The sequence below is a fragment of the Polyodon spathula genome, chromosome 18 (assembly GCF_017654505.1).
Source record: "Polyodon spathula isolate WHYD16114869_AA chromosome 18, ASM1765450v1, whole genome shotgun sequence".
Taxonomy (NCBI): Eukaryota; Metazoa; Chordata; class Actinopteri; order Acipenseriformes; family Polyodontidae; genus Polyodon; species Polyodon spathula.
The window spans coordinates 17302185-17327040 of NC_054551.1; the positions used below are offsets into that span (position 1 = coordinate 17302185).

General features: G+C 38.8%; 1 protein-coding gene across 8 annotated transcripts in view; it reads left to right on the plus strand.

Moving 5' to 3' along the window:
- cep350 (centrosomal protein 350) overlaps positions 1-19702 on the plus strand; it is an 82972-nt gene extending 63270 nt beyond the window's left edge. For 7 of the 8 annotated variants that reach the window (XM_041278051.1, XM_041278057.1, XM_041278052.1 and 4 more), the window contains 9 exons: positions 445-580; positions 2906-3066; positions 3713-3849; positions 5357-5436; positions 5589-7672; positions 8071-8502; positions 8942-9088; positions 16417-16539; positions 17743-19702. In XM_041278051.1, the coding sequence (XP_041133985.1) occupies positions 445-580; positions 2906-3066; positions 3713-3849; positions 5357-5436; positions 5589-7672; positions 8071-8502; positions 8942-9088; positions 16417-16539; positions 17743-17907 (3465 nt within the window). In that variant the 3' untranslated portion in view covers positions 17908-19702. The remainder of the gene's footprint in view (positions 1-444; positions 581-2905; positions 3067-3712; positions 3850-5356; positions 5437-5588; positions 7673-8070; positions 8503-8941; positions 9089-16416; positions 16540-17742) is intronic. The other variant, XM_041278056.1, reaches the window with a different exon arrangement.
- The last annotated feature ends 5154 nt before the right edge of the window (positions 19703-24856 follow it).

Here is a 24856-nt window from a genome sequence, read left to right on the forward strand (position 1 = left end):
GGGTGTGCAGATCAGGGAACTAGCACTATACACATAACTTGTATAAAGAAAACAATCACTTCACCTTGGTATACCCTGCACTACTGCCATAGCTTCAAGTTTGAACCCCATAATTCATCCATCTGATCTTTTCATTGTGTGCTGCTCAGTGATTAGGGTTTATTCAGCTGCATGAACCGATTACCAGAGCTCTGTACTGCCCAATAAGAGCTCAACTATATTTAATGTAACTGGGGATACGATTAATTGATTCCTGAAGAGCATAACCTATATATAAACCACCATCAGAAACTTTAGAGCTGCTTTTTTCATTGTTTCGAAATCAAAAGATTGGCAAAATACATGTAAAGATGACAATTTGTTCAATTATATTGTCTTAATTGTGGAACTGATTTAATACCCTGTCTGGTTACCCAGTGCTCACCCTGTTTCTTTGTTCTCTAGTCTCCCCCATCGAAAGCCAGCCTCAGTATTTCTGAGCAGGAGGGCAGTGGCAGCAACATGCAGCTCAAACCCACACTGAAGTCCCGCAAAGTGTCTGGTACCTGGTCTGACAAATCCCCTTCCATCACCCACTCTGGTGAGGTTCTGCATGTTTTTTAAATATTTCAATGGATTCTTCTCTCTGCACAGAATACTGTCATTTTCACCAGAAAAGGAATTTTGTGAAATAGCCAAAAGAGGGTTAACTAAAACATGTAGTTTGTTACCTGTCTTTCCTTTAGCTTGCTAGATATCTTGGTATCCCGGAAAAGATCATTGTCACCCTTTAAAAATAATACACAGAGGAACTGAATGGGATATTTGCTACCAAAATAATGTGTATTTAGTTGATACGGGCAAGTCTGTTGCAGCATGCAGTGGGACAAGACTGCACTTGTGGTGTTTCTTGTTTAATAAAATATTTTCTCTAAAAGACACTAGGGCTGTATTCTCAAAGTTGTCGTTGGCTCGATATTTTCAGATAGTACAAACACAACCAATAAAGTTTCCAAATCAGAAATAAACTACAACTCTGACATTTGTTTTAGGGGCTTGCGAGTAGTCCAGAGTTGTTTTCTTATTTGTTTTAGAACTGTAAATTGATTTTTGTCTTAAGAATACTGTCTACTGTACATAGCCTTGAATTTATCCCACTAATATTTTAATATCTTCATGTAGTGTCTATTTTTTACAATTTTTTTTACAACATTAGCATTTCAATTTGCAGGCAAAAAAGTAGAACATGAACAAACATCTCAGCCATGTGGGAACACATGATTAAGTATTAAACTAATAAGGTGATGTGGGAAAGTGGTTGATAGTGTGCAGGTGATCAATGAACAGACAGACAATTATAATCCAGGTTGTTTAATTATTTATTTATTTTTTTTATGTACAGTGCCTTACAGAAAAACAAACAGTAAACAATAAATGATCTTAAGTAATACAGCAGCTTGTATTACTTAATTTGTAATACCTGGGTTTGTCCTGAAATAGTTTTTATTACACACCAACATAAAACACACAGTTAGTGCGTGAATTAGTACTAGTGCAAATAGTTATTTGTGATGCAGTGCAGTGCTGTTCCAGGTTTGTGCTGGCTTCTGGCGACAGCTCCGGAATGTGTTAGCTGTCTAGTGATAGCAAGCAACAAATAGACAGAACAAACAAACACTCACGATATGGATACACAAAACACAAGTCCTTCCGGGTCACTTTTCATCAACCAAAACGAAGAAACAGATTACGTCGCTTCGACCCCTATTTTATACCGTCACTCATGACCCCTTGGTAAACGATTGCAGCTGCTCCTCCAGTCCGATCTGCCACATCATTTCCCTTCTGGGTCGATGAGTTTGTGTATCGAAGCTTTGTCCCTTTTCTAAATGACAGACTTCCTTTTAACCCTCGGAACGAAGTGTCAGGCCAAGTAGTCCAGGGTACTCTGTTCCAGTTATATAGCGCACTCACAGGTCGAGAGGGAGATTTACCACCAAGAATCATTGTCTTTCTGTCAGGTGACCGTCCCATTTTTTTTGCATTTTTTTTAAGTGAAAGTTGCACCTCGATTATATCCAGGACTGTAAATCAGTACTTGATAAAATAGGTTTGTTATATTTTAGGATAATTTAAAAGCTGTAGGTAATTAAGGTAAAACACAGACGGAAAAGCACAAATGGCAAGCAAAAAAGGCTGCCTGAACATGGAACCTTGGGTCGCGACAGTAAGGGAATTATTGCCTAATATCAGTAGCTTCTATTACCAAAGGTTCTATTGTTTCCATATACTGTTTCATTGAACTCACAAAGACAAGAAAACATCTGTTTGCCATAACCTGTAGCTAATTTTATTTTTAAATATCTTATGTCAATTTTGCAGGAAATTTCAGTAATCTTGATCAGCCGGCCTTCATTTTTTTATGTGTTTTACATGTGAATTGAAAGTGCAGTTTATGTGCACAGAAAATGTTTACTTAACAGAGTTTATTTTAACTAGTAGAAATTCTTGTTAAATCACATGGCATCAGCGTACAGAAGACTGATGTAGAAACCAACGTTCAGCTTTACAGGATAATGGCCATAGTGTTGGTGCTCACTTAAGTGTGCAAGGTTAATGTTTTTTTCATATTGAGAAAGCATTCAACTGAGCACTAACATTCAAGCTTTTATGAATATGGCTTTTATTTTTTAAATGGAGCTGTTGAATCTCATCTTTTAAATGTGTGCTGCATTATGGTATTTTATGCTAACATTGCCTGCTGTAAACAGAAAAGCAACATTTTGGGAATGTTTGCGTGGCGACAAAACCGTTTTATATAAACTTGTGTCATTGCATTGTTAACTGCATAGTGTGATATATACTATATACAGTCTGATTACAGAGGTCACGTTTTTTAAAATCCTCCCTTCACCATTTCCTGCAGAAGCAATGTCAGAGCAGAGCGACATCGAGAGCCGTATCCGCGCGCTCAAGGGGGAGCTGCGGCAGCGCAAGCACATTGTGCAGCAGCTAAAGAGGGAGCAGAAGAACAGGCAGAAGGAGAGGCTGAAGGCTCAGGAGGCCAGCTTGCTCAAGCAGCTTGAGGTCAGTCCTGAGAACAGCCAGCAGAGGGGCATTAAACACGGAGGTTATCATCTGGGTCAAAACCTCATTGAGGAAAGAACATCCAATAGTCACACAGGTAGAGGGTGTACAAAGGCCTTTTTTGGCCCATGGCTGGAATAAAAGTTTAGAAAATCATTGGATTCTTGTTTACACCACTTTAGTATAACATTGTATTTGAAACTACTACCAGGTATTAAAATTGGTTCTTTGGGTAAATCAGCTTATTCAGTGTCTATTAGAATATAAGGCTGCATGCCACACGATGTGCTCCAATTTGTTGCAACTCCCACTGTGGCTGGCCATAGAGGGTGCTGTTTCACATCATTCAGAGGTTTCAGTGCCCATGCCGTTCAGTGGTGTTTCCGTTTGCTTCAGTGATCCATGCCTGGCAGGATGTTTTAAACAGCTGATCAGAGCATCATCACTGCAAGGGCCTTGTGGAATTCTTGATTCCCGTTGATAAGCTCTTAAAGCTGCAGCAGCATTGCACTTGTTGGTATAATAAAGGGTATTAGGTCAGCATGTTGTATGTATGGACACAACTAGAGCAGTAAGACCTGCCTTTAGATACTTCTGATTGGGACAGTAATATAGCACTTATTCATTTTCTCCCCCTGTTCCCCAGTCGTATGATGACTTCATTGAAAAGACTAAAGCAGAGCTCAATAAGGAACTGAATACCTCACAAACAACCAAACCCCAGATCAAAACACCTTCCTCTGTCCCCGAGAAACCCAGGGTCAAACCGCCAACCCTTCACAGGTATGTGAAAGAAGTCTAAGTTGTCAAAAGTAGGTAGCCAACAAAGCAAAAATATTAAGCATCTTGTTTTTTCATTAAACTGCATTTCTAACTGGTTGGAAATAAGTAGTGTAACTTGTCTGAAAGAATGCTGTCACACTACTGCGCATATACATAACACAATTTGTATCAGTTTAAATATTGCCACACATTGTGGTTTACTGAACATCATGCAATATTGTGTTTTTCTTTTGAAAAACTAATGTAACAAAAGAACAGGTTTGCTTTTGTTGTAAGTTTTTGGTTCAAGAGTTGATCTAAACTCGGGTAATGGACATTGTAGCGGTAAAAAGATACAGGTACATGCAACTTACGTCGTGTTTTGTGCAGCACTGTAAATGTATTTGCAAATCGCACACACTTTTATTTGAGCATATTCACAATAGTATCCCTCCCCAAAGGTTTCACATTTCTATTTTAAATTGCAAAATACAGTGGTGCTATAATATCTGTTGTATCCATTTATCTAGTATCCAAACATCTGACTGGTTTGAAGATAATTATTAATAAACAAATACAACTTACATATGGCTTTGCGAAATCAAAAATTATTTTATATAGTTATTCTGATAGTTTGGATACGGCCAGTTCTCATTAATAAGAATTTTAAATGACCAGCAAAAAAGTACATACTGTCAGTTTTTATTGAAGTTACAATAACACTTTAGCAAATTATAAATCTAAAAGTGCTGTGCACTTTATTGAAAGTAGTTGTAAGTTCACTTTTAAAGTATACATTGTAAATGAACTGCACCTGAAACCTGCATGACCCATTCTGATCAGGCATTTTTAAACCACAAAAGCAGCTCGTCTTCAACATCAGGTATTGAACAAATCGGAAACGCTGACGACTTGCATCCACAGTTAGCTGTTCATAAGCCTGTATTAATGTACACCAGATTTTCAGAATGGTTGACAAACTGTTTGCGGGAATGCTAAAATCTGCAGAAACATATTTTATTTTTCTTGTATGTTGGTGCATTATCTACTGCTTTCAACACCTACACTTTTGCTTGCAAGGATAATGCAAGTTTTCACGCTGATTCATGGAAATTGCATTGATGTGTGATGTGAAATTGCATTGATAGGGCTCAAACTATTCACACCAAAAGAAAATTTGTGTTAAGTGAATTTGTATTATTTACAATAAGCGACTGCTAAATTTGGCCAGGACCATGTAAATAATTTGTTGTATCAGGAAATTCGTCATGTCAGAGTTCATTTTAATGGGAATTGACTGTATTTAGAATGGGTGTACTTGGAAGGAGCTACATATTAAACCTAAATAGTATGCTTTGTAATACTTAGGATATCAGAACTTAGGGTAGCAGTGTGAATAATTAGTTTCTGTCCTATCACCGTTGAATCATTCTCTTCTGGTCTTACTGTAGGTTCAGGGTCTCGGGATGTGAATACAATAATGCATGTAAAAATAGCCCCTGTATTATTATTCTGTTTCCTATTTCAGCCCTGAAACAAGAAAGAACTGGAAGATTGTGACTGAGTCGGCAAAGCCGAGATCATCTCTAGAGTCCAGTGTAGAGCACGGTACATATCAATAATGTTTACATATAATGTTAACTGCTATATAATTGTGATGAAACCTGGTTAATTACAATTACATTTTTACATTAAATTAGAATAATATCTACTCATGTCTCTGGTGATATACTCACAGGCTTGTTTTACATTTCTTTTAGAAAATGTTGAATTGTCAAGCACCACAAGCGATAACAAATGTGCTGAAGGGGATGTTCGATCCAATGAGCCCTCTGCTTCCCCCTCTCCAGCCCTCAAATTCCCAGACAGGTCCAGGCAAGAGTCTGCCGATATCCTGGAAAGTCTGTCGCTGTCTCCGGATCACAGGGACGTACCTGATGGCAACAGGATTCCTGAGCTACCAGCTAGCAGGCAGGAGGAAGTCTCCGAAGATGACAGTGTGGTCTCCAGTCAAAGATCTGATATCCTGGAGGAACTAGAGCACCTCAAAGCTGAAGAATCGGAGACAGAGGACGGCCAGCAGCTTTTCCAGCTCAACCTTGGGAGGCTAACCCCTCATGAAGAAAGATCTTCTATGAAGGAGGTTGCATCTTCTAGCACCTATGGACAGATGGACCTGACTAAGGAGGCAGTGGGTCTACAAGATGTGAGAAAAGACTCAAAAGAAGAGGTAGAAGAGGAGCTGGAGGAAGTTGGAAGTGAGCACTCCATTGATTCAGTTAAAAGTGTAAAATTGGATATTGTTGGCAATCGTGAGCAATCCCCGAAGAGAGAGCAGTCTTACTCTACAGACTTTGACATGTCTTCACCAGAAAAGGAACCTTCAGTCCCTGAGCAGAATGAAGTGCCCCATGTCATGAGCTACAGGGATGATTTTGAGTCCTCCTCTGGCTATTCTCCCAGGAAAGCATCCTATAGCGAGAACTGTAAAAACTCGCACACTAGCTCCACTGCCAAACCAGAGTCCAAGCAGGAAGAACCCTTGCTGATGTTGGAGAGGAGCCAGGTCAGGTCACCTGCAGAAGGCAGTGAAGAAGAGATCAGCGAACAACTGAGTGAGAAGTCCTTCTCCTCTTGTGGCAGCTTCCACTCCTCTGAGAGACTGTTGGAAATAAGATCCCCGACAGAAGATTACAAAGGTAAGGAGCGGAGTGATGGAGAGCAAGAAGCAGCTACTCCAGTGCCATCCCCTAACACTTCCCCATCTCTCACTCCACCTTCTGGACCCCGCGATTCAGACTTGCTTCCTGACTTCACTGTGGGGGATAGGGTTCTGGTGAGCAATGTGCAGCCAGGCACTCTCCGCTTCAAAGGGAAAACCAAATTTGCCAATGGGTATTGGGCTGGAGTCGAACTGGACAAATCTGAAGGGAGCAACAATGGGACTTACGACGGAGTGGTTTACTTTGAGTGCCAGGAACAGCACGGCATCTTCGCTCCTCCTCACAAGATCTCCCGGCTGCCTGAGAAATTTGAGATCTATATGGACACGACTGAAGATGAAGACTCTTTCTTTGACGACCAGTCAGAGTGGCATTGCAAAGGCGAGGCAGAAAAGGAGGAGGAAGAGGAACCCAAGTCGGTTGAACAAGAACCAAAGGAACACCAAGCTAAGAAGCAATCTCAGGATCAAGCACCACAAGACAAAATTGGAAGTGAAGATACCATTCACCAGACTGAGATTTTAATTACAAACTTGCAAGAAATCATCAGGAAAACTCCAGAATGTGTGAAATCCTTTGCTAATGAGTTAGATTCAAACAACAAGTCAAGTGTTAAGGACAGCAATCTGATTCTGAATGAAGCCAACAAACAGATGCCTAACTTCGTCCCAGAAGACACTCTGACACCAGAGATCAAGAGTAAGCCAGAGTGTGCAGAGCAGGTAGAGAAGCCTTGGTCTACACCACTGCTAGATCATCTGACAAGAGAGAAGGACCACCTGGAGCCCCAGTTCAAACCTCCAGTGGCCCTTGAGGAAGAGCCTGCAAATGAAATGAAACAGACCGAGGAGAAAGCCAGTGCTTTTGCTGACAGACTCCTAGGGAGCTTTGTGAACGACGCTGTCAGGCAGTTGCAGGAAATCAAAGCATTTCGCAATGAGAAAATCGCGGCAGCAAATGTAGCAGGGAGCGGTGAACTGGCAGACGGATCGACTCCCAAGCTTCCTGTGCAACCACGCTTGGCACACGATGGATTGACAGGCAGCGTGCTGGGTCTGCTGGGGGGAGAGGAGGAGGAAGAGAAGGAAGAGCCTTCATCTCCAGAACTCTGCCCCAGACCAGTGAGTTGACTTAATGCACAAAGGGGTTTAAATTAAGTTTAATTTTCAATTTGTTTTATTTTGTATTTTGTTAATTGTACGCAAGTTGAGTTTCGTGTATCATGTCTGAAGTCTGTAATTTCTTTTAGATTACATCACTACTTTAATATTCTCCTGAAGAGGGTTGTTTGAACGACACATGAGTTTGGGTACTTTAAACAAATAAAAATAGTCACCTCAGTCTGTTTGTTATTAAATGGGTTAGCTCTGTTTCAGAAATAGTTTAATCACACAATGTTTATTTAACTTTCATTGCTGAACACTATATCATGACTTTCTCACAGTCAGTACTTATTTCAAAAATGTTCCAGCAGATTCTCAGTATTTTCCATATGGTCCCTTGTGCTTCTGTCCCCCAGGAGAGCCCTGTGTTTGGTGCCAGCGGTCAAGAGGAGTTGGCCAAGCGGCTAGCGGAGCTGGAGCTGAGCCGGGAGCTGCTAGATGTGTTGGGGGATGAGCAGGACTGGTTTGACGAGGACTTTGGCCTCAGCTCCCGCAAGGAGCAGCAGAAACAGAAACAGCAGGAGGGACCAGGGCAGGTTGTGGGGGACCAGCCCAAGCCCTCGGGACGTCCCGCGCTCCCGCCACTGAAACCCAGGGAGGAGCCCCTGCTGGTCGTCCCGCACAACGTTCCTGAGGTGGAGAGGCTGGTTCACGAGGCTGCGGAGGAGCTCTGGAAGTGGCAGGACCTCGGTCACAGTGTGCAGGATGCCAGCGCCCCGGCACACTACCTGGGCAATGATAGCAAGGGACAGGACATCGACAGTATCAGCAAGCACAGCTACAAAAGGGTATGTGTTAAACAAGGACTTTCTTACTCATCCCCCAGTAAGAGATTGTGGAAGCTTATATAATTGTGATAATACTTAATGTTGGATGTTGGTCTACTTTTTTATGATACTGATGGTCTCATTTTTAATGTACGGATTGGGAGGGGGGGCATGCATGTTACTGACTTAAGTGCACTTAAGCTATAACAACAAAGCTTGAATATATTGTTACTTCCTACTTTTACAAGTAGTGACCGAGACATGCCTGTTTGTCTGTGATGGGCCGGTAGGTTTCAAGGGATGGGGGGAGTTGTTTATGTCTACAGTCAGCAATGTTAATGAACTGGGCAGCTTTCTGAGTACACAGAAGGCTGAACTATTGAAGAATGTTGTTACACACCAAGAGCATGATTGTGGCACATAAGGTAACCTGTCTTCTGAACTCTTGTCTCTTCTATAGGCTGTGTTTGACCTGACCCGCCAGATCTTCCAGGAGATCTTTGCTGAGGATCCCAACACTAACCAGCCACAGTGGATGAAACCCAGCCGCATGAACTCCTCCTATTACAGGAGAGTGAAGAACCCAAACGACATCAAAGAAATCAAGGTAAGGCAGACCAATCCATACAGCAGTAGGCATGTGTAATAACATCTGATGGTGCTGATGTAAATAGATGCTGGGGACAAGAATCAATTTGAACACTATCATACAGATAGTAGTATTGATTATAAGTTTAAATGATGTGATGGTCCTGATAGGCTACTTTTGTACAACGTGTAATCAGATAAAATGATAATTAATAATGGGCTATATTGATATTGGGGATTCTGTTCATATGTACTAATAATCACATTTATACAGCAATGTTTAGATATGTAGCATAGAATCACTTTCTAAGTCTGTGGTGAATATTGTTCTTAGTGGACCTCCTACTTTTCAGACCTGCTTGTTATGTAAAGAATACTTCATGAAAGTTCATAATCTGTGGTTATTTCACTAGGAGGCTTATCCAGGTTATTTGACTGTCCTCATTCATGGAATAACTATGGTACTCTATGAATGTTCATGTTGTATCCTCTATTTATTGTCCACTGCTTGATTTCATATCCCACAGAAGGGACATAGTGGAGGTGGTTGGATGTACAGGTAGTGGACAAAAAAAATGAAACACCAATTTAGTCACTTAATAGGGCGTTGGGCCACTACGTGCGACCAGTACGGTTTGTATGCACCATGGCATAGTCTACCAGCATCTGGAATTCTGTAGGAAGGATGCGGCACCATTCTTCCACGAGAAAGTCAATCAACTCGCACCGGTTGATGGAGATGGAAAACGCTGCAACTGGCGTCAATCCAGACTATCCCATAAATGCTCTATTTGGGTTCTGATCTGGTAACTGAGAAGGCCATGACATATGAATAACATCAGTGTCATGCTCATCAAACCACAGGGCGACCACACATGCTCAGTGGGTGGGAGCACACTCCCGGCAGGAAAGAAATGCTGCAACATGGGGTGAAAATGATCACTCAGGACCATTAAGTAACGATTAGCATTGACCTTGCCTTCTAAGGGAATGAGTGCACCCAAACCATGCCAGGAAAATGCACCCCAGAACCAGAACCCTTCACTGTTGGAACCAAGCACTCAAGGCTTTAGAGTTCTTTAGGTTTGGTGCCACACATACACGCGCCCATTTGTCAAGAACACGGTGAAGGATGATTCATCTGACCATATCGCATTTCTCCACTGCTTGGTAGTCCATTGCCTGTGCTCTTTGCACCACTGGACTCGCAAACATGCATTGCCAGGTGTGATGAGTGGTTTGTGCACTGCAACCTGACTATGGTATTCCGCTCTGTGGTGTTCTTGGCGGACCATTTTTGATGAAACTGGCTGCTCACGCCCCAGGTTGAGATCTGCAGTTGCTCACCTGTTTTGCCTTGCACTTCGAATTAATGCACGGATGTTGCTGGTGATGTCTTTCCCTCTGAGTTCCATGCCGACATCACCTTAGACACCGTTGCCAGATGGTATTGTGACAGTTACAGAATACAGAATACAGAAGACTGACCATGAAGAAGCTGACAAACGTCTTTGGCTTCATGCAGCTCATGCTTCTGCAGCAGATGACCTTTGCTCTGTAACTGTTCAGAGTCCAGACACAGATGTAGCCATCATAGGAATTGGCCTCTCATACAAGATCAAAGCAACTATAATCATACACAATGGAACGAATGAGAAACAGAGGACACTCTGCTTAACTTCTATTGCAAACGCCCTAGGGCCTGCTAAGATAGACGCGCTCATTGGCTTGCACTGTGTTACAGGCCGTGACAGTGTAAGTGCTTTTGCAGGCAAAGGGAAAAAAAGGCCTACAAAAATAATGGAAGAAGTCCCATCAGTTTGCCAAGCAATGCAAGCTTTTGAAGAGAACTTTGATCTTGATTTGGAAAACTTGTCATCCCTCAAGGAGTTTGTTTGTTTGTTTGTTGTACAACCAGAGTGGGCAAGATGTAAATCTTGCTAGGTACAATGTCTTTTGCTAGCACTTTAAAAATGTTACTACACTTCCACCAAACGAGGATGCATTACTTTTACACCTGAAACGTGCAAACTATCAGGCAGCAATTTATGGCCGGAGCCTTCTCTCACAAATTAAAGCTCCACCCCCTCCTTGCTATGGTTGGAAAGTGAAAGATGGGGAACTGATCATCCACTGGATGGAAGGAAAGCCATCTTGCGAGGATATTTTAGAACTAGTCCACTGTGGATGTAAAAAATCAGCATGTGATGGCAAGAGCAGGTGTTCTTGTAGAGACAGAATCTTCCATGCACAGACCTGTGTGGTTGCACAAACTGTACAAATTTACCCACACAGAAAAAAAGTAGTGGCAGAGAGTGGAAGTGACAGTGATGAAGATTAATATTAAATGCTTTTTTTTTTTTTAAATCAGCAATTTTTTTTTCCCCAATTTGGAATCTGCAATTATTATTCAACCCCCACAGTAACTATATAGAAAATATTTTAAGTTTGCAAATTGAAAACTATTGTAAATGATCACAATTTTCAAAGCAGGTAAAAGTTAAGAACAGTCGCAAAGTGATTTTTAAAGTAAGATTTCTGTAACAAAGTCATTATATTTATACATTTAAAGGTTGAACAAGTTGATATGACTCATTTTATGTAAGCTCATTGAAACCTATACACTCAGTGACCCAAATCTGGTTTTAAAAATCACTTTGTGATCTGGTTCTTATTTTTGCGCCTTTTGAAAATCAGCCTGAAAAGTGTCAAAATCTGATCCCTTGTATCTAATTAATGTGCAACTTTTGTAAAACCAAAATAGGTATAACATGATTTTAGGTACCTCAACAGAAAAAAAAAAAAAACAGTAACAATTGTATGCACCTGATCTATTTAAAAAGTGCAATTTCTAGGCCCTTTTTGAGATTTTGGCAACTGCCTATCTGGCGATTCTGCCTCTATAGATAGTTTTCGATGACGTCATTAATCACCTAGCAACCGTTTCTAACAGAGACGGCGGCAATGTTGGTGGGCTCGTGTGAATTTTACAGATACACATCATTGAATAATGTCGGAAACGGCAGCATTTTCTCACGATTAGGAAATTAGATGAATCATCTAAGGAAATATATATTGCAAAGATACATATAATTGGTAATCAATTTCTGTATGCTATTTCTGAGCAAAGATGGAGCCAGGACGTGCAATTATCTCTTCTAATCCACTGCAAGAACACTGCATTCTGCGTGCTTCAAAATCAAACATAATTCTTGTTATATTGAGGTATTTATATAAAAAAAATACTACTATATTAAGGTATTTAATCATTAAAAATATGTATGTTGCTCAATTTATATTCATGTATTACGGTAACTTGTTTATATTATATTTGTGGAACAGGACATTTCAAATAACTTCTGTTAACTATTCAGTAATGCGGTAAAAGTAACACACCTAAAATGAAATGTCGTGAACATACTCTTGAGGACAAGTAGGTAGACTCCTTCAGGTCTGCCATTTTGATATATTAGCTAGCCACTTGCCTAATCCTCATTGCATTATATCTTATTTTTTCTCCCTGCAATTGTATGACCTTCGGCAACCTATAAAATGAAACGTTGTCTCGTCCCTGCCTACTGCAACATCCAATAACTACACAAGTGTTCACCATTTTTTCGTAAAAGCAAACTAAACAATTTTTAAGGTCTGAAACCGCTTTAAGTGAATCAGTTACGGCTTGCCTGGCCACCAGCTCGAGACACGCGATTAGGATCACGTGACATGAAACGTCATTCGAAAACTAGAGAGTGCTGCTTATTAACTTTAGTTTTTAACTCGTCATATAATTGGATACTAAAATCAGTGAATCACAGTCTTCCAGCAATATTTAGAAGTATAAATACTCCAGTAAACATAAATGAAAATCACAAAACTCACACTGACGGTTTTTGTTTTATTTCCCTTTTAAAAAAACGATCATTTCAGAAATCATCTCAAGCGTTTTGTAACTGGTAAAAATGTAAATCAGCACGGTAGTTGAAAATACACATTAAGTATAGTAATTGAAGAAGACATACCATGGCCATTATTTATTTATTTTTTTGCGTGTTTATTCATCATGTGACTTCACTCCATGTCTCTGCTGAAACTCAACATGGCTGCTGCATCAACGAAGAAAAACAAGCAATGTTTCAGTAAGACAGTTAAAAAAAATCTGATTATATGAGAATGGTGCGATAGTATTCTTAGTTCTGCTGTAGTTTGTGTGCTCGTGTACGAGTCAATACCATTAAATGATAGACAGTCATAAACACGTAGAGAATAAGAAAGCAAATAAATGGCCACAATGGCAAAGCACTGCATTCTTCTATGCTGAAAAACTACGACCTAATGTACTAAGGGCGGAGCTTTCCCGAAGTAAGGAAGCTAAATTAATTGCGTATTTAATTATTGTTTAGTTTATTTCTTTCCATGCTACCTGCCTTTAATGAAGCTATAATTAAAAATTTTAAACCATGGCTGTTTATCAGTTGAGTTATGTTTTCTGACGACGAAGAAATGAGTTCAAAATTATTTTTCTAGCTATATAATCCTTAAAGGAAATTGATCATTTTACTGTGTAAAAGATGTAGTCACTACACTTACACATCGTTGGTTTCATAAAGACATTCTGTCTGGAGACACGACTCGTTTTAAATCTTGCAAATAACACTGCAGAATTAGGAAAGAAACAATTGAGAGGATTAATTATGCTTTTACATTAAAAGGTGCGCTATTTAAATTACAATCGGGTAATATATAGCAGTGAACCTGTTTTAGAGCAACGAGTCAGTCAACACGCCTTTATCAGTGTTTCATATTTTATCCTGGCTATTATTATAATGCCAGTAAAACGCTAAATATTATTCCCAGCGATGGAACAATTAGTAGCCCAAAAGGTGGTTACAACTGAAGTCAGCGCAGATGCCAGTGTTTTATGCAGTAGTGTAAAGCAATTATATGCAGGCCACCAGTTAAGCATGTAGTCTGTCTATGATAACTGACAGGGCTACATAGGATCAGAGGAGGATTCAAAATCAGAGCCACATTAAATGTAAAGGCAGAGCCATAATAAATGTCTTGTTTAAATTTAAAGTAAATTGTAATATTGTTGAGATACTTGTGTTGGAATATTGTTTCAAAATTGTATAATGCAACAAAAAATATATTTAAAGGGTTAATGCGTGGCCAGAGGTTTCTCACTGATAATTTACCCTTTCTCAGTCAAAACGGCAAGTTTTCAGTATCTAAAAAGCTTAGAGGGAATGCTGCTCAGCAACCCACTGACCTGCCCAGTGGTGGTGAATACCTGTGTTGTCTGAAGTGAACCCACCTACTGTACCAGTTAAGCAGTGTGTGCTGGAAAGCCTTGTCGGAACATGGGTGAAGTAAAAGCGCAGTGGTGGTCTTACCTAACAATTTCCCGTCTCTCGGATTTGTCAGCTCTTACTGTCACTTTTTTTTGCTTGTTTTTTTAAAATATTTATTTACAATCCAGCATTGTTGTTAAATTTTTTTAACCAACTGCTAAATCACAGTGGAGTCAGTTTATTACTGACCTCACTGCATTTACAATGATCAGTTTCCTTTATAGTTGCCTTTACTCATAAAATGATGTTTTTCGGCCTTTTAAATAATAATTTTGAAATTACTAAATGAATAGTCAATATAGTCATGTAGTATTGTCTTGTGTGTTTTTAATTCTTATCCAGAATGACAATGATTGCTTTTGTTTTGCGCTGCTATAAATCGTTGTTATTGGCTCAGTTTTTGGCACAAACTCATCAGCACCTAACAGTCCCGTTTATTACTGTGACTGTTAAACTGAGATATTTACTTTCCTATTAACAGTGCTTTTTACGTGGGACAGTAAATGAGGTGGTGTGTGGATTGCTGAATGGTTGTGATTCCTCTTTCGATGCAAACACACTGTAATGTACTGCACAGCCCCTCGACCAATCTGTATTCAAACAGCATGTTCCAATAAGTCTGAGCTGTAGTGTATATTGTCAAACAAATATATTCTGGAGATTCAGTTTATATTGGTGTAAATTAAACTGAAACCAAACTTAAATATACATTACAACAGGTTAGCCCACTACGTGATAGGTGGTGATTTTGATACACATCATTGGGTTATTAGGCACGGTTTAAAACTGGCCTATTGTGCACATCGGGTTTCCTGGGTTTCTCTGACTCTTCACTAGAATTTGCTTGTACAGATTGATATGCTTGGAAGAACTTAAACTAGATCTCTAAATCATTTATAAAGGTTTAGTTTCTAAATCAGAAAATTGAGTCAAGGATTTTATACAAGCATGGGCGCCTGTTGTCTCAAGTACATGTGATGCATCCTCCAGTTATAGTTAAGTGCTTTGGTTTCTCCTTGCCCCGTTTAATATTTAGAAGTGAATGTGTCTTTTGGTTCAGGCTGCTGTTGCTGTGCTGTCATTGGGACCCTTTGTGCCGGTTGTCTGTGAAGACTGGATTGTGTTTTAAAATACTCTCTACTGCACTGTGCCTAGTATTTATCATCTGCTCTCCAAAAATGCATTGTTGGCTTTTCTGATGACACAGCCTCGGTTGTTTTCTTATAGCTCTGGTGCTGTACAAATAAGTGCCTTCCTGCCTAGTTTGCATTTTACTGTAAATCATTATTTGCCTCCTGCCCTAATTGTATGATATATTGTTAAATAGTCCATTTAAAGGAGTAATAGGATAATAAATGAAATTAATACAGAAATATTATTAGGAATATGTAAAACTGGTGTAATAACAAAGTGTGATAACTGAGTCATTGACCTTACACAGCGGTATAGATTCCAGGAAGGTATAAAGCCTTTTGAAGCAGTAATAAAGCCTTTTTTATATGTTTTCTTAAGTATATTATCACTGTAATATTAAAATATTTAAGATATCTATATTTTTCACTTCAATACAGTTTCTTCCTATGCAGCAGGCATTAGGACTCCCCACAGTCCTGTGGTACGTAACAGCTTACAGAAAGAATGAGAACTTAGTATGGGGGCTTTGAATTTGTTAGGCATCTGTGAGCATCTACAGGGTCTGAAGAAATCCATAGCAGGAGGCTGTGTGGTCCAGTGGTTAAATAAACGGTAATATAAAAGTCACTTAACCTTGTGCTCTGTCTTTCAGGTGAGACGTTGTTGTAAGTGAATCTGCAGCTGATGCATAGTTCACACACCCTAGTCTTTTATCTTGTAAAGCGCTTTGTGATGGTGGTCCACTATGAAAAGCTCTCTATAAAAATTATTATTATTATTATTATTATTAAAGGAGTTGTAGATGGCACCTGCTTGGGATTTCTCAACTCTTACCAGGAATTGTTTTGTGTTGACTTTTCAGACCTTCATCAGCGCAGAGGTACTTAAACTGTATGGCTTGAGGAAGGACCAGCACCAGAAAACAGACTGGCAGAAGATGCTGAAGTTCGGGAGGAAGAAGCGGGACCGTGTGGATCACATTCTGGTAGGTGAAGAGAGCACTGCTGTCTTTAATATATAATTTTTAATAGTAGTTAGAGTTTTAACCAGAAATACCACTCCTGATGACTTATTAGTTGAGTTCCAATGCAGGGGATATAGTGGAGTAGAAACCTCTATCCAAAATGCTCCTGCAGGGACACAAAACAAGTTTATAATAATGAGTATATTGATACAGTGCAGGGGAGCTAGCTGTCTGCCAGACTGTTCATTTAGAGAACTGCTTATCTAAGTGGATTGAAACTTGGTAACTAGTAGCAGAATCTGTCTAGGTTTGGTGACAATCCATTCTCACTCTTTCTTTGAACTGTCCCCCAGAAAAACTGTTGTAAATCCGTCTTCATTTCAAGAAGTTGTGCTATGCAATTGCCTGTCAAAACAAGTTCAAACAGCTTGTGAAGTATTAAGTGTTTGTCATGTTACACTGGCATTTCAATGCACCCAGACCCAATTGGAGTAGTGGGAAATGTGCTGGAGATTTATATACATACACACACAATGTACCCTTTTGTAGGTTGGAGGAAACATTAAAATAAGAGATGCCCTTTTTATTACAAGACTTTGTTTTATGTTTTAAGTGTAGAATGAGTGTAGTGTATACAGCACAAGCACTTGTACGCACTACAGATCTTGGTATGATTGAGCTGAGTTTGCGTTTGAACTAAGATTTGTAACATTATATTACTAAAAATACTCATGTAGATTAAACTACAATAGAAAGCATTCGGGGTCACTCATTTGTAAAATGGCACTGGAGAAAACTACTAACAAGACCCGATTCAACTAACCCAAATTTTAGCTAGAAGTGATTATCCCCCACTACGCCCATACATATGTAAGACTGTTGTCCATACATCTAGCAAACCAGTAATCATGTAACTTGGCATTAACATTTTTTAGCATTCGTTGGAGTGTATCATATTCTGGGGACACAGAGAGTGTCTGTCGGTATGTCTATACATCTTATCAAATTTTGATTAAACATTTAATTTCTGATTTGTATTATTCTGTACATACTGCTGATTGTCACGGTCATCAGCTTTTTCATCACACTGACAGCTCTAATTGTGGAATGGATGTTACTGACATACTTTGTTCCTATTGTACTGTTTTCAAGAATTTTATTTCAGAAAATCCAGGGCCCTGAGTGGATTTGGTTCATGTCTAATTGTGGTGTGTCTCTCTGCAGGTCCAAGAGCTGCATGAGGAGGAGTCTCAGTGGGTGAACTACGATGAAGACGAGCTCTTTGTGAAGATGCAGCTGGCAGACGGAATATTCGATGCCTTACTCAAAGACACAGCCGAGGTCCTGAACCAAATCCAGGACAAGAAGGCTAAAGTGCTACCATTGTGACCCCCTCCACCATCTCATCCCTGCTGTACCACACACCCGAGGTGCCAATAAACCTAATGCCTTGAGCCACCTAGTATCTCCCCTTGCCTCTTCACCTGTCCTGGGAATACCTCTAGTAGAAGATACCTTTCTTTACCAACTGTGAAAAATCCAAAGGGCTAGCCAAATGCTAAGCATCAACTCCCTTCTACATGTGTAACGTTCGTTCTTGCATCCTTGGTACGTCCACCAGTGAAAATCCTACAAGACTTGTATACCTTATCCAGCTGACTTGAATTCTCTACAACACTGGTTACTACTGATGGTACAAAGATGCATGGCTGGCCATAGTTAGAAGCCATCATCAGGGTAAAGCAACAATGGACAAACACAAGTTAAGTGTCTTGTGGCTCGCCAGATGTTTTCTAGTTGCCACTCCTTGCACAAATCCCTAAGGCACTTGCATGTGAAAGTCAGTTGTGCCAAGGTGCCCAGTCTTCTCGGAGGGGAGGGGAGGGGGGATTGGGATTAGTGCAATGTCCTGTATGGGGAGCCATGTTGTGGACTGTGTCTCTGACTGAACAATAAAGATCAGATCCCTAGAAAGGGGTCACTTAAAAGTTTTGCACGAAACGTTTAGGACAAAATCATTTTATTCTGCACAGAAGACTTGAGAAAAAGAATAGAAAAAAAAATTGATAGGAAATAGTGAGTTTGAAATGCTGTATCCTTATATAATTGTTAATTTATTTAAGAGAAAAAAATATCAAATTTTTGTATTTGTTTATTTTTTTTGTATTACCCTAGTCTTGGTGGTGATGTCCATTGTCTTTAGTTAAACTACTGTACCTGAAACAGTTTTGCAAACCTAAATCTACATACAAGGTCAAGCAGGAGATATGAACCTCTGTATTTTAAGTCTGGCATGCTTTAAATATAAATTCAGGTATTTCAATTATAAAATGTCTTTACTTTAATTTCCCTGATTAACATTACATATATGAAGATTACCATTATTTGAAATATCCCTCGTCTTTTTTTTAGGCACAGAAGATGACATTAGTAGTTGTGTATATGTAGTTGAGATTTCCATGATAGAGCTGATTTGTAGAAGTGATAAAGTTTTTAAAACCCAATTCCGACTTCTTAGCATGAGCTGCATTTCATTAGTCCCGTTTTTATTAGTCCCAAAAGCCTTTTGGTTCTTTGTCTATTTTTGTTTTAAATGAGGATATACAGGTTTTGCAGTGCTACAAAACTTGCTGTAGGTACAAGAAATTGGAAGCAACTTGTAGAGGTCCTAAGTGTGGATTTTAAAACCATTGCACTCCTTTTAACCATGGTTCATAGAGAATCCGCTGCAAAAGAATTTGAAAATCAAAAAGCCTAGCAGAGTCTCAGCTCGGCTTTCGTGTACATAATGTAAACTCTTTCCTTTGTTATTGTTCTTGTAAACAACAATGGTGAGCTGAATTTCCACCCTTAAGATGAGACCTAATCCTTCAAATCTTGCCATTCCTTTACCAAAATGTAAGCCAAGCTTTTGTACTGAAAATAATAGGATGTGCAATCGGGACTCCAATGCAGCCTTTAGAAGTGTTTTAAAATAACTTCTGGAACTTGTTGCACTATTTTAGGATGTTGTTGTTGTTAATAATAATAATATCATCATCATCATCATCATCATCATTATTATTGTGGATGTGTTAAGTGCCTCTGATTTTTATCTGCATTTGTAAATCTAGGTCACATAGTTCACACGCAAGCTTGTTTTTTTAAATTTACTCTATGAATAAATTAAGATTATTTTACTGTCGGCTGCATCCATTGCCTTTCCAAGTCAAATTGCAGCCTCATGAGGTCACTTCAGTAGACACTACACATGGGGTTACCGTCTGGCTCCATAATCTCAGGACACTAACACAGGTCAGGTTTTTACCTTGCCTCTAAACCACAAATGAACCGATTTTAATCAACAGGTGAAGTGAGTGAATTGCATGATCAGCTTAAGCAAATGTATTTCGTTGTTTGTGCTGGCAATTCTTTCCCGAGAGCATCATGATAACATGTATTAAATCACATTGCTTGAAATTTCTCAAAATAGAGCAATTCCATCATTGTACTCGTTTAACCTGTAGCTACGTTTCTATTTATTTAACATTTCTTCCTGCTTCACACAGTACCACCCAGTCAGACAAAAATGCAAATCGGCAAGCTGTGTGGGTCTGATGGAAAGGATCCTCTTAGGAAGTAATTCCCACCCCAGGCAGGTGTGTGCTTTTGGTAACTAGTTAGTAAAACAACAATTCAATTCATTTAGCAACAGTTCACACAATTCACACTCACTTTACAAGTTGAATAATTAATTTGCGGTTTAGAGGCGAACTGGTCTGTCTTAGTGTCCTGAGATTATTGTGCCAAGTGGCAATCCTAACTACACACTTGAGACTTGTGGCATTCCGTCTGACAGTATAGCATTAGTAATTAACATCAACTCAGATATTGCCATTATAACACTGTACAAAAGTTCCTCAGATTTTGAAGTCCTGCATTTACACTCAAAGTTCAATAGGCATAAAGACAAACAAATCTTAAAGTGCTGTAGACAAGGCGTACATGTTTTTTGTTATTAGTTCAATCCATATCCAGCCATTGTTGACATGCAAGACTTTCAATCAATGGATACAGCAAGTAAGGAGTTTGTTCTTAATACTTCACACTGTTAAGGTAATGTTAATGTAAACAAGCTCCAAGAATGGCTGGGCTGGTGATAATTTAAGGAGTGCTGACCACATCTTATTTGGGCTAGCAACATTATCACTTTTAAGGTTGCTATTACTTCCTGTTACTGAATTCCTGTGGCGTTGGTCCACATTATCGATGGCACAGAATCTCCACCAAGCAAAGAATTATCATAACAGAAGGATAGACCGATATTTTCATTCTTGATCGGCATTCCTTTGGGTTTCGCTGGTGGTGCTAATGCTTTGATAATGGGGCTGGAAAGCAGGTGTATTCTCCCATTACTGGCTTTTTGGTATTCAATTTTCTGTTAGCATACAGAATTTGGTCAAAGAGAATAAGTAAATGTATTTTTTTGTAGTGGTGAAAATTCAAGGTGAAAGATCAGTGTCAGTTAATGAAAGTGTGTTTAAAAGTCTTGGTTAACCCTTTACCATCCTAAAATAATATAAACCAAATTTAGGTTATATGTTGAAAAACTTGTTACTAATTCTGGTATTGTTTTGGGGGGCTGTGTGGCAAATCCAATATAGCGCCACCTAGTGAAGCAAAATGGCATTAAATTTATAAATGTCAGGCCAGCCACAAATGGTTAGATTACATTTTTTAAATTTTTTTATTCGTAGTTTAGGTTAACTGCCTTTCAAAGCTTTCGGGTATTGTAATGACAATAATGTACTGTGAGCGACGCAGATATACTTGAAGACTTGTGTACTGTGTATAGAGTGTAAATATGCTGGCTCTGGTCTCCTAATTCATACGTCCAGGTTAGTAATTAACATGTAATATTGTGTTGTAAAATAACCCGGTTCCTTTCTGTGTGTGTGTGTCTCTCTCTCTCTCTCTCTCTCTCTCTCTCTCTCTCTCTCTCTCTCTCTCTCTCTCTCTCTCTCTCTCTCTCTCTCTCTCTCTCTCTCGTATATCTATATATATATATATATATATATATATATATATATATATATAATATATATATATATATATAATGTACACAATTGATGAACTTTAAATGTAACATTTATTTGATTTCTAATTAAGAAAGATGAAGAAAATGTGTAACTTCATTTATAATGACTTATTTTACAATGTTATGTTTTTCTTTTGTTATTCATTCATAAATGTTGGGCAACTAAGTAAGTCGTTACAACCAATGAGTCTGAAAGCCATGGTTGGGATCAAAAGAGCTTTCAGATCTAATGTACTAGAATTCTTCACGATACACCTTAAAGTGACGTATGAGCGAGTTTGCATTATACAACCTTTAGAACCTAAACATAACCTAGTGACTGGATTGGCGTTTGGCCGGCTCAATTTCTGTTCACAGTTGAGGTTTTAGGGGGCCTAAGTGCGTTCACATATGTGGCTGAAAAGGAAGCCAAAATTGTGGCAAAGTGCTTGTCAAGAATGTAAACTGTGACGTAAACACCGCATTACCGGAAGTTAACATGAGAGTGATCTGGGAAATTCACAAACGTATATATGCAGTCTTATTTTTTGCAAAACTGTTGGTATTGTACTTATTGCATAAGATAAGATAAAGGCGTGTGTTGACAGTGCAGTCGGTTACTGTGGAAAGAAGCGATCGTGTGTAAATGCTGCAAACAAGGACGTGTACATTACATTAGTCACAATACAGATTATTATATTGGTGACTGAATGTGCAACGTCGTATGCATTATTTATCAATATTGAAATGTACAATCTAAAGTGTGTGTGTTTGTGTGTGTATATATATATATATATATATATATATATATATATATATATATATATATATATATATATATATATATATATAGATTAAGTTTTATTCGTTTTAATGAAAGCTGTACGATGAAGAAATATTTACCATTCACGACTGACCCATCATAGTCAAAAGTGTCGGTTTATTCAGTGCATTCCCCATAGCTGTTTTCCGGGCTGGAGATCGCCGTAGGATCCTGTGGCAATGTGCCCTGCCCCTGTGTGTGTTTGTGTGTTAATGTTGGGTGTATAGTTACTGGTACATGGGATTTAAATGGGTCTGTGTTACACGAGTGATTTAAAATGTATATGTGTGTTTAGGCACGAGGATTGCACAGCACTTCACGTGCAGGTAAAATGTAATATGTGAGCACGGGAAATTGCACTTCATTAATAACCCCTCTTTGCAAAAACACTAAAGATTTTAGTGAGCAAGCCGTACCCCACAAGCAGCAGCACCCCAAAATGTAACCAATAAAAATGCTTTGGAATCCCTTTGCTCTTACTTGTTGATAAACGGGGTCCAAAGTATGATGCTAAAGTTGGATTCTTGTTCGCCAGCTTGTTATTCACATTCCAGCTTCCTATTCGCATTCCAGCTTCTTCGCATCCCGCAAATGTAACACAAATTAAATAAGTAACTGGGGTATTTTGGGGGTTAAATGTTTTGGGCCACTTATTTCAAAGCTGATTCTCACACAGGGGGAATCCCTCTACCTCACCCATGTGTATTTATCCCGGCCCAAAATGGATTTTGATACTAAAACAGCAAAAATCATACAATCCGGGACGTCATCATTTTTAAAGACTAACTCAGTAAGTGTTTCTGCGCTCATCCAATCTGCAGTAACGAGGTGTAAACTCAAAACATATTACTATATCTATATGACCATATAAAAATATATCACTGAAGATCCAGAATTAGATTTAATTATAACACATTACTACTTGTCATGAATTGAGAAGACAGTTGTGTTTATTATTATTATTATTAATTTTATTATTTTAGTAGTTTTTTTTTTTATTGTTTTTTAAAAACAAAATAAAATGCACACACACACACCCCTGCACTCCAATAGTGCAGGGGCAAACAAAAATCAAAAAGTATTTATTTATTTATTGTTTTAGTTTGATTCAAAAATTTAAAATTTTATTTGGTTGTTTGTGTGTGCACGTGGGGGACGCGAGGTTATCGTGTCCCGTGTATTTTTATTCCTAAAAGAAATAAATTTATTTAAATTTAAATTATTAAATATAATTCTGTCCTGTTCTATTCCATCCCCCCCCCCCCCCCCCCCCCCCCAGGGAATAAAACGAAATAAAATGAAACAATAACAATGAAATAAATAAAACCAGTCAAAGGTTTTATTAGTAGTATGTATTAATTTAGGTTACACCTTTATCTAAGGTGACTTAGAAGTATTAAAATTAAAAATACAATATTAAAAAATGTTTTTACAAATATTTTATATGGGAGATCAAATATACAGAATAAAATGCAGAACAACAACTAGAGCTCACAGTGGCTCTCCTAGACACAATCTGCACATAAAATACCATTAAACCGAGGCGAGGAAAAGCTTTAATTGAAAGAAAACTTAAAACTCTTTGACTTCTTAATCCGAAGAAGAACTTGTATTCGAAAAGTTACTGTTTTTAGCATGCCTTATGTCTTAAATAAAAGTACATTTTCATTTTATTTTTCTCACGCCAGGTTTTGAGATCACACCTCTTGGATGAGCACGGAAACTCTTATTGAGTTAGTCTATGCAAGTGATGACATCCCAGATTCTTGTATGATTTTTGCTGTTTTTGTATCAAAATCCATTTTGGGCTGGAAACATACACAAGGGAGGGATTCTCCCTGTGTGAGAATCAATTTGAAATAAGTGGCCCAAAGCTATTTAACCCCTGAAATACCCCAGTTTCTTATTCAATTTGCGTTATTGTCCAACTTGCAATCTTTGCCATGTTTGCACTATTTTCCTATCAAAATCCCTTTTGGGCTGGGATAAATACATATGGGTGACTTAGAGGGGTTCCTCAATGTGTGAGAATCAGCTTTGTGGCCCATAAGTGGCCCAAAACAATTTAACATACCCCAGTTACTTATTTAATTTGTGTTACATTTGCGGGATGTGAATAAGAAGCTGGAATGCGGATAACAAGCTGGCTGAATAAGAAGCTGGCAAATAAGAAGCCAGCTTTAGCATCATACTTTGGACCCTGTTTATCAACAAGTAAGAGCAAAGGGATTCCTATGCATTTTTATTGGTTACATTTTGGGGTGCTCACTAGAATCTTGTTTTTGCAAAGAGAGTGTTGTATCCTATCTAGGGATACCTCGATATTTAGTGAGCAAGGCATCAAATGACGTGCCGCCATGCGTTCTGTATTGGTTATAATGCGTTACACTTTGGGGTGCTGCTGCTCCTGTATGGCTTGCTTACTAAAATCTTTAGTGTTTTTACAAAGAGGAGACGAT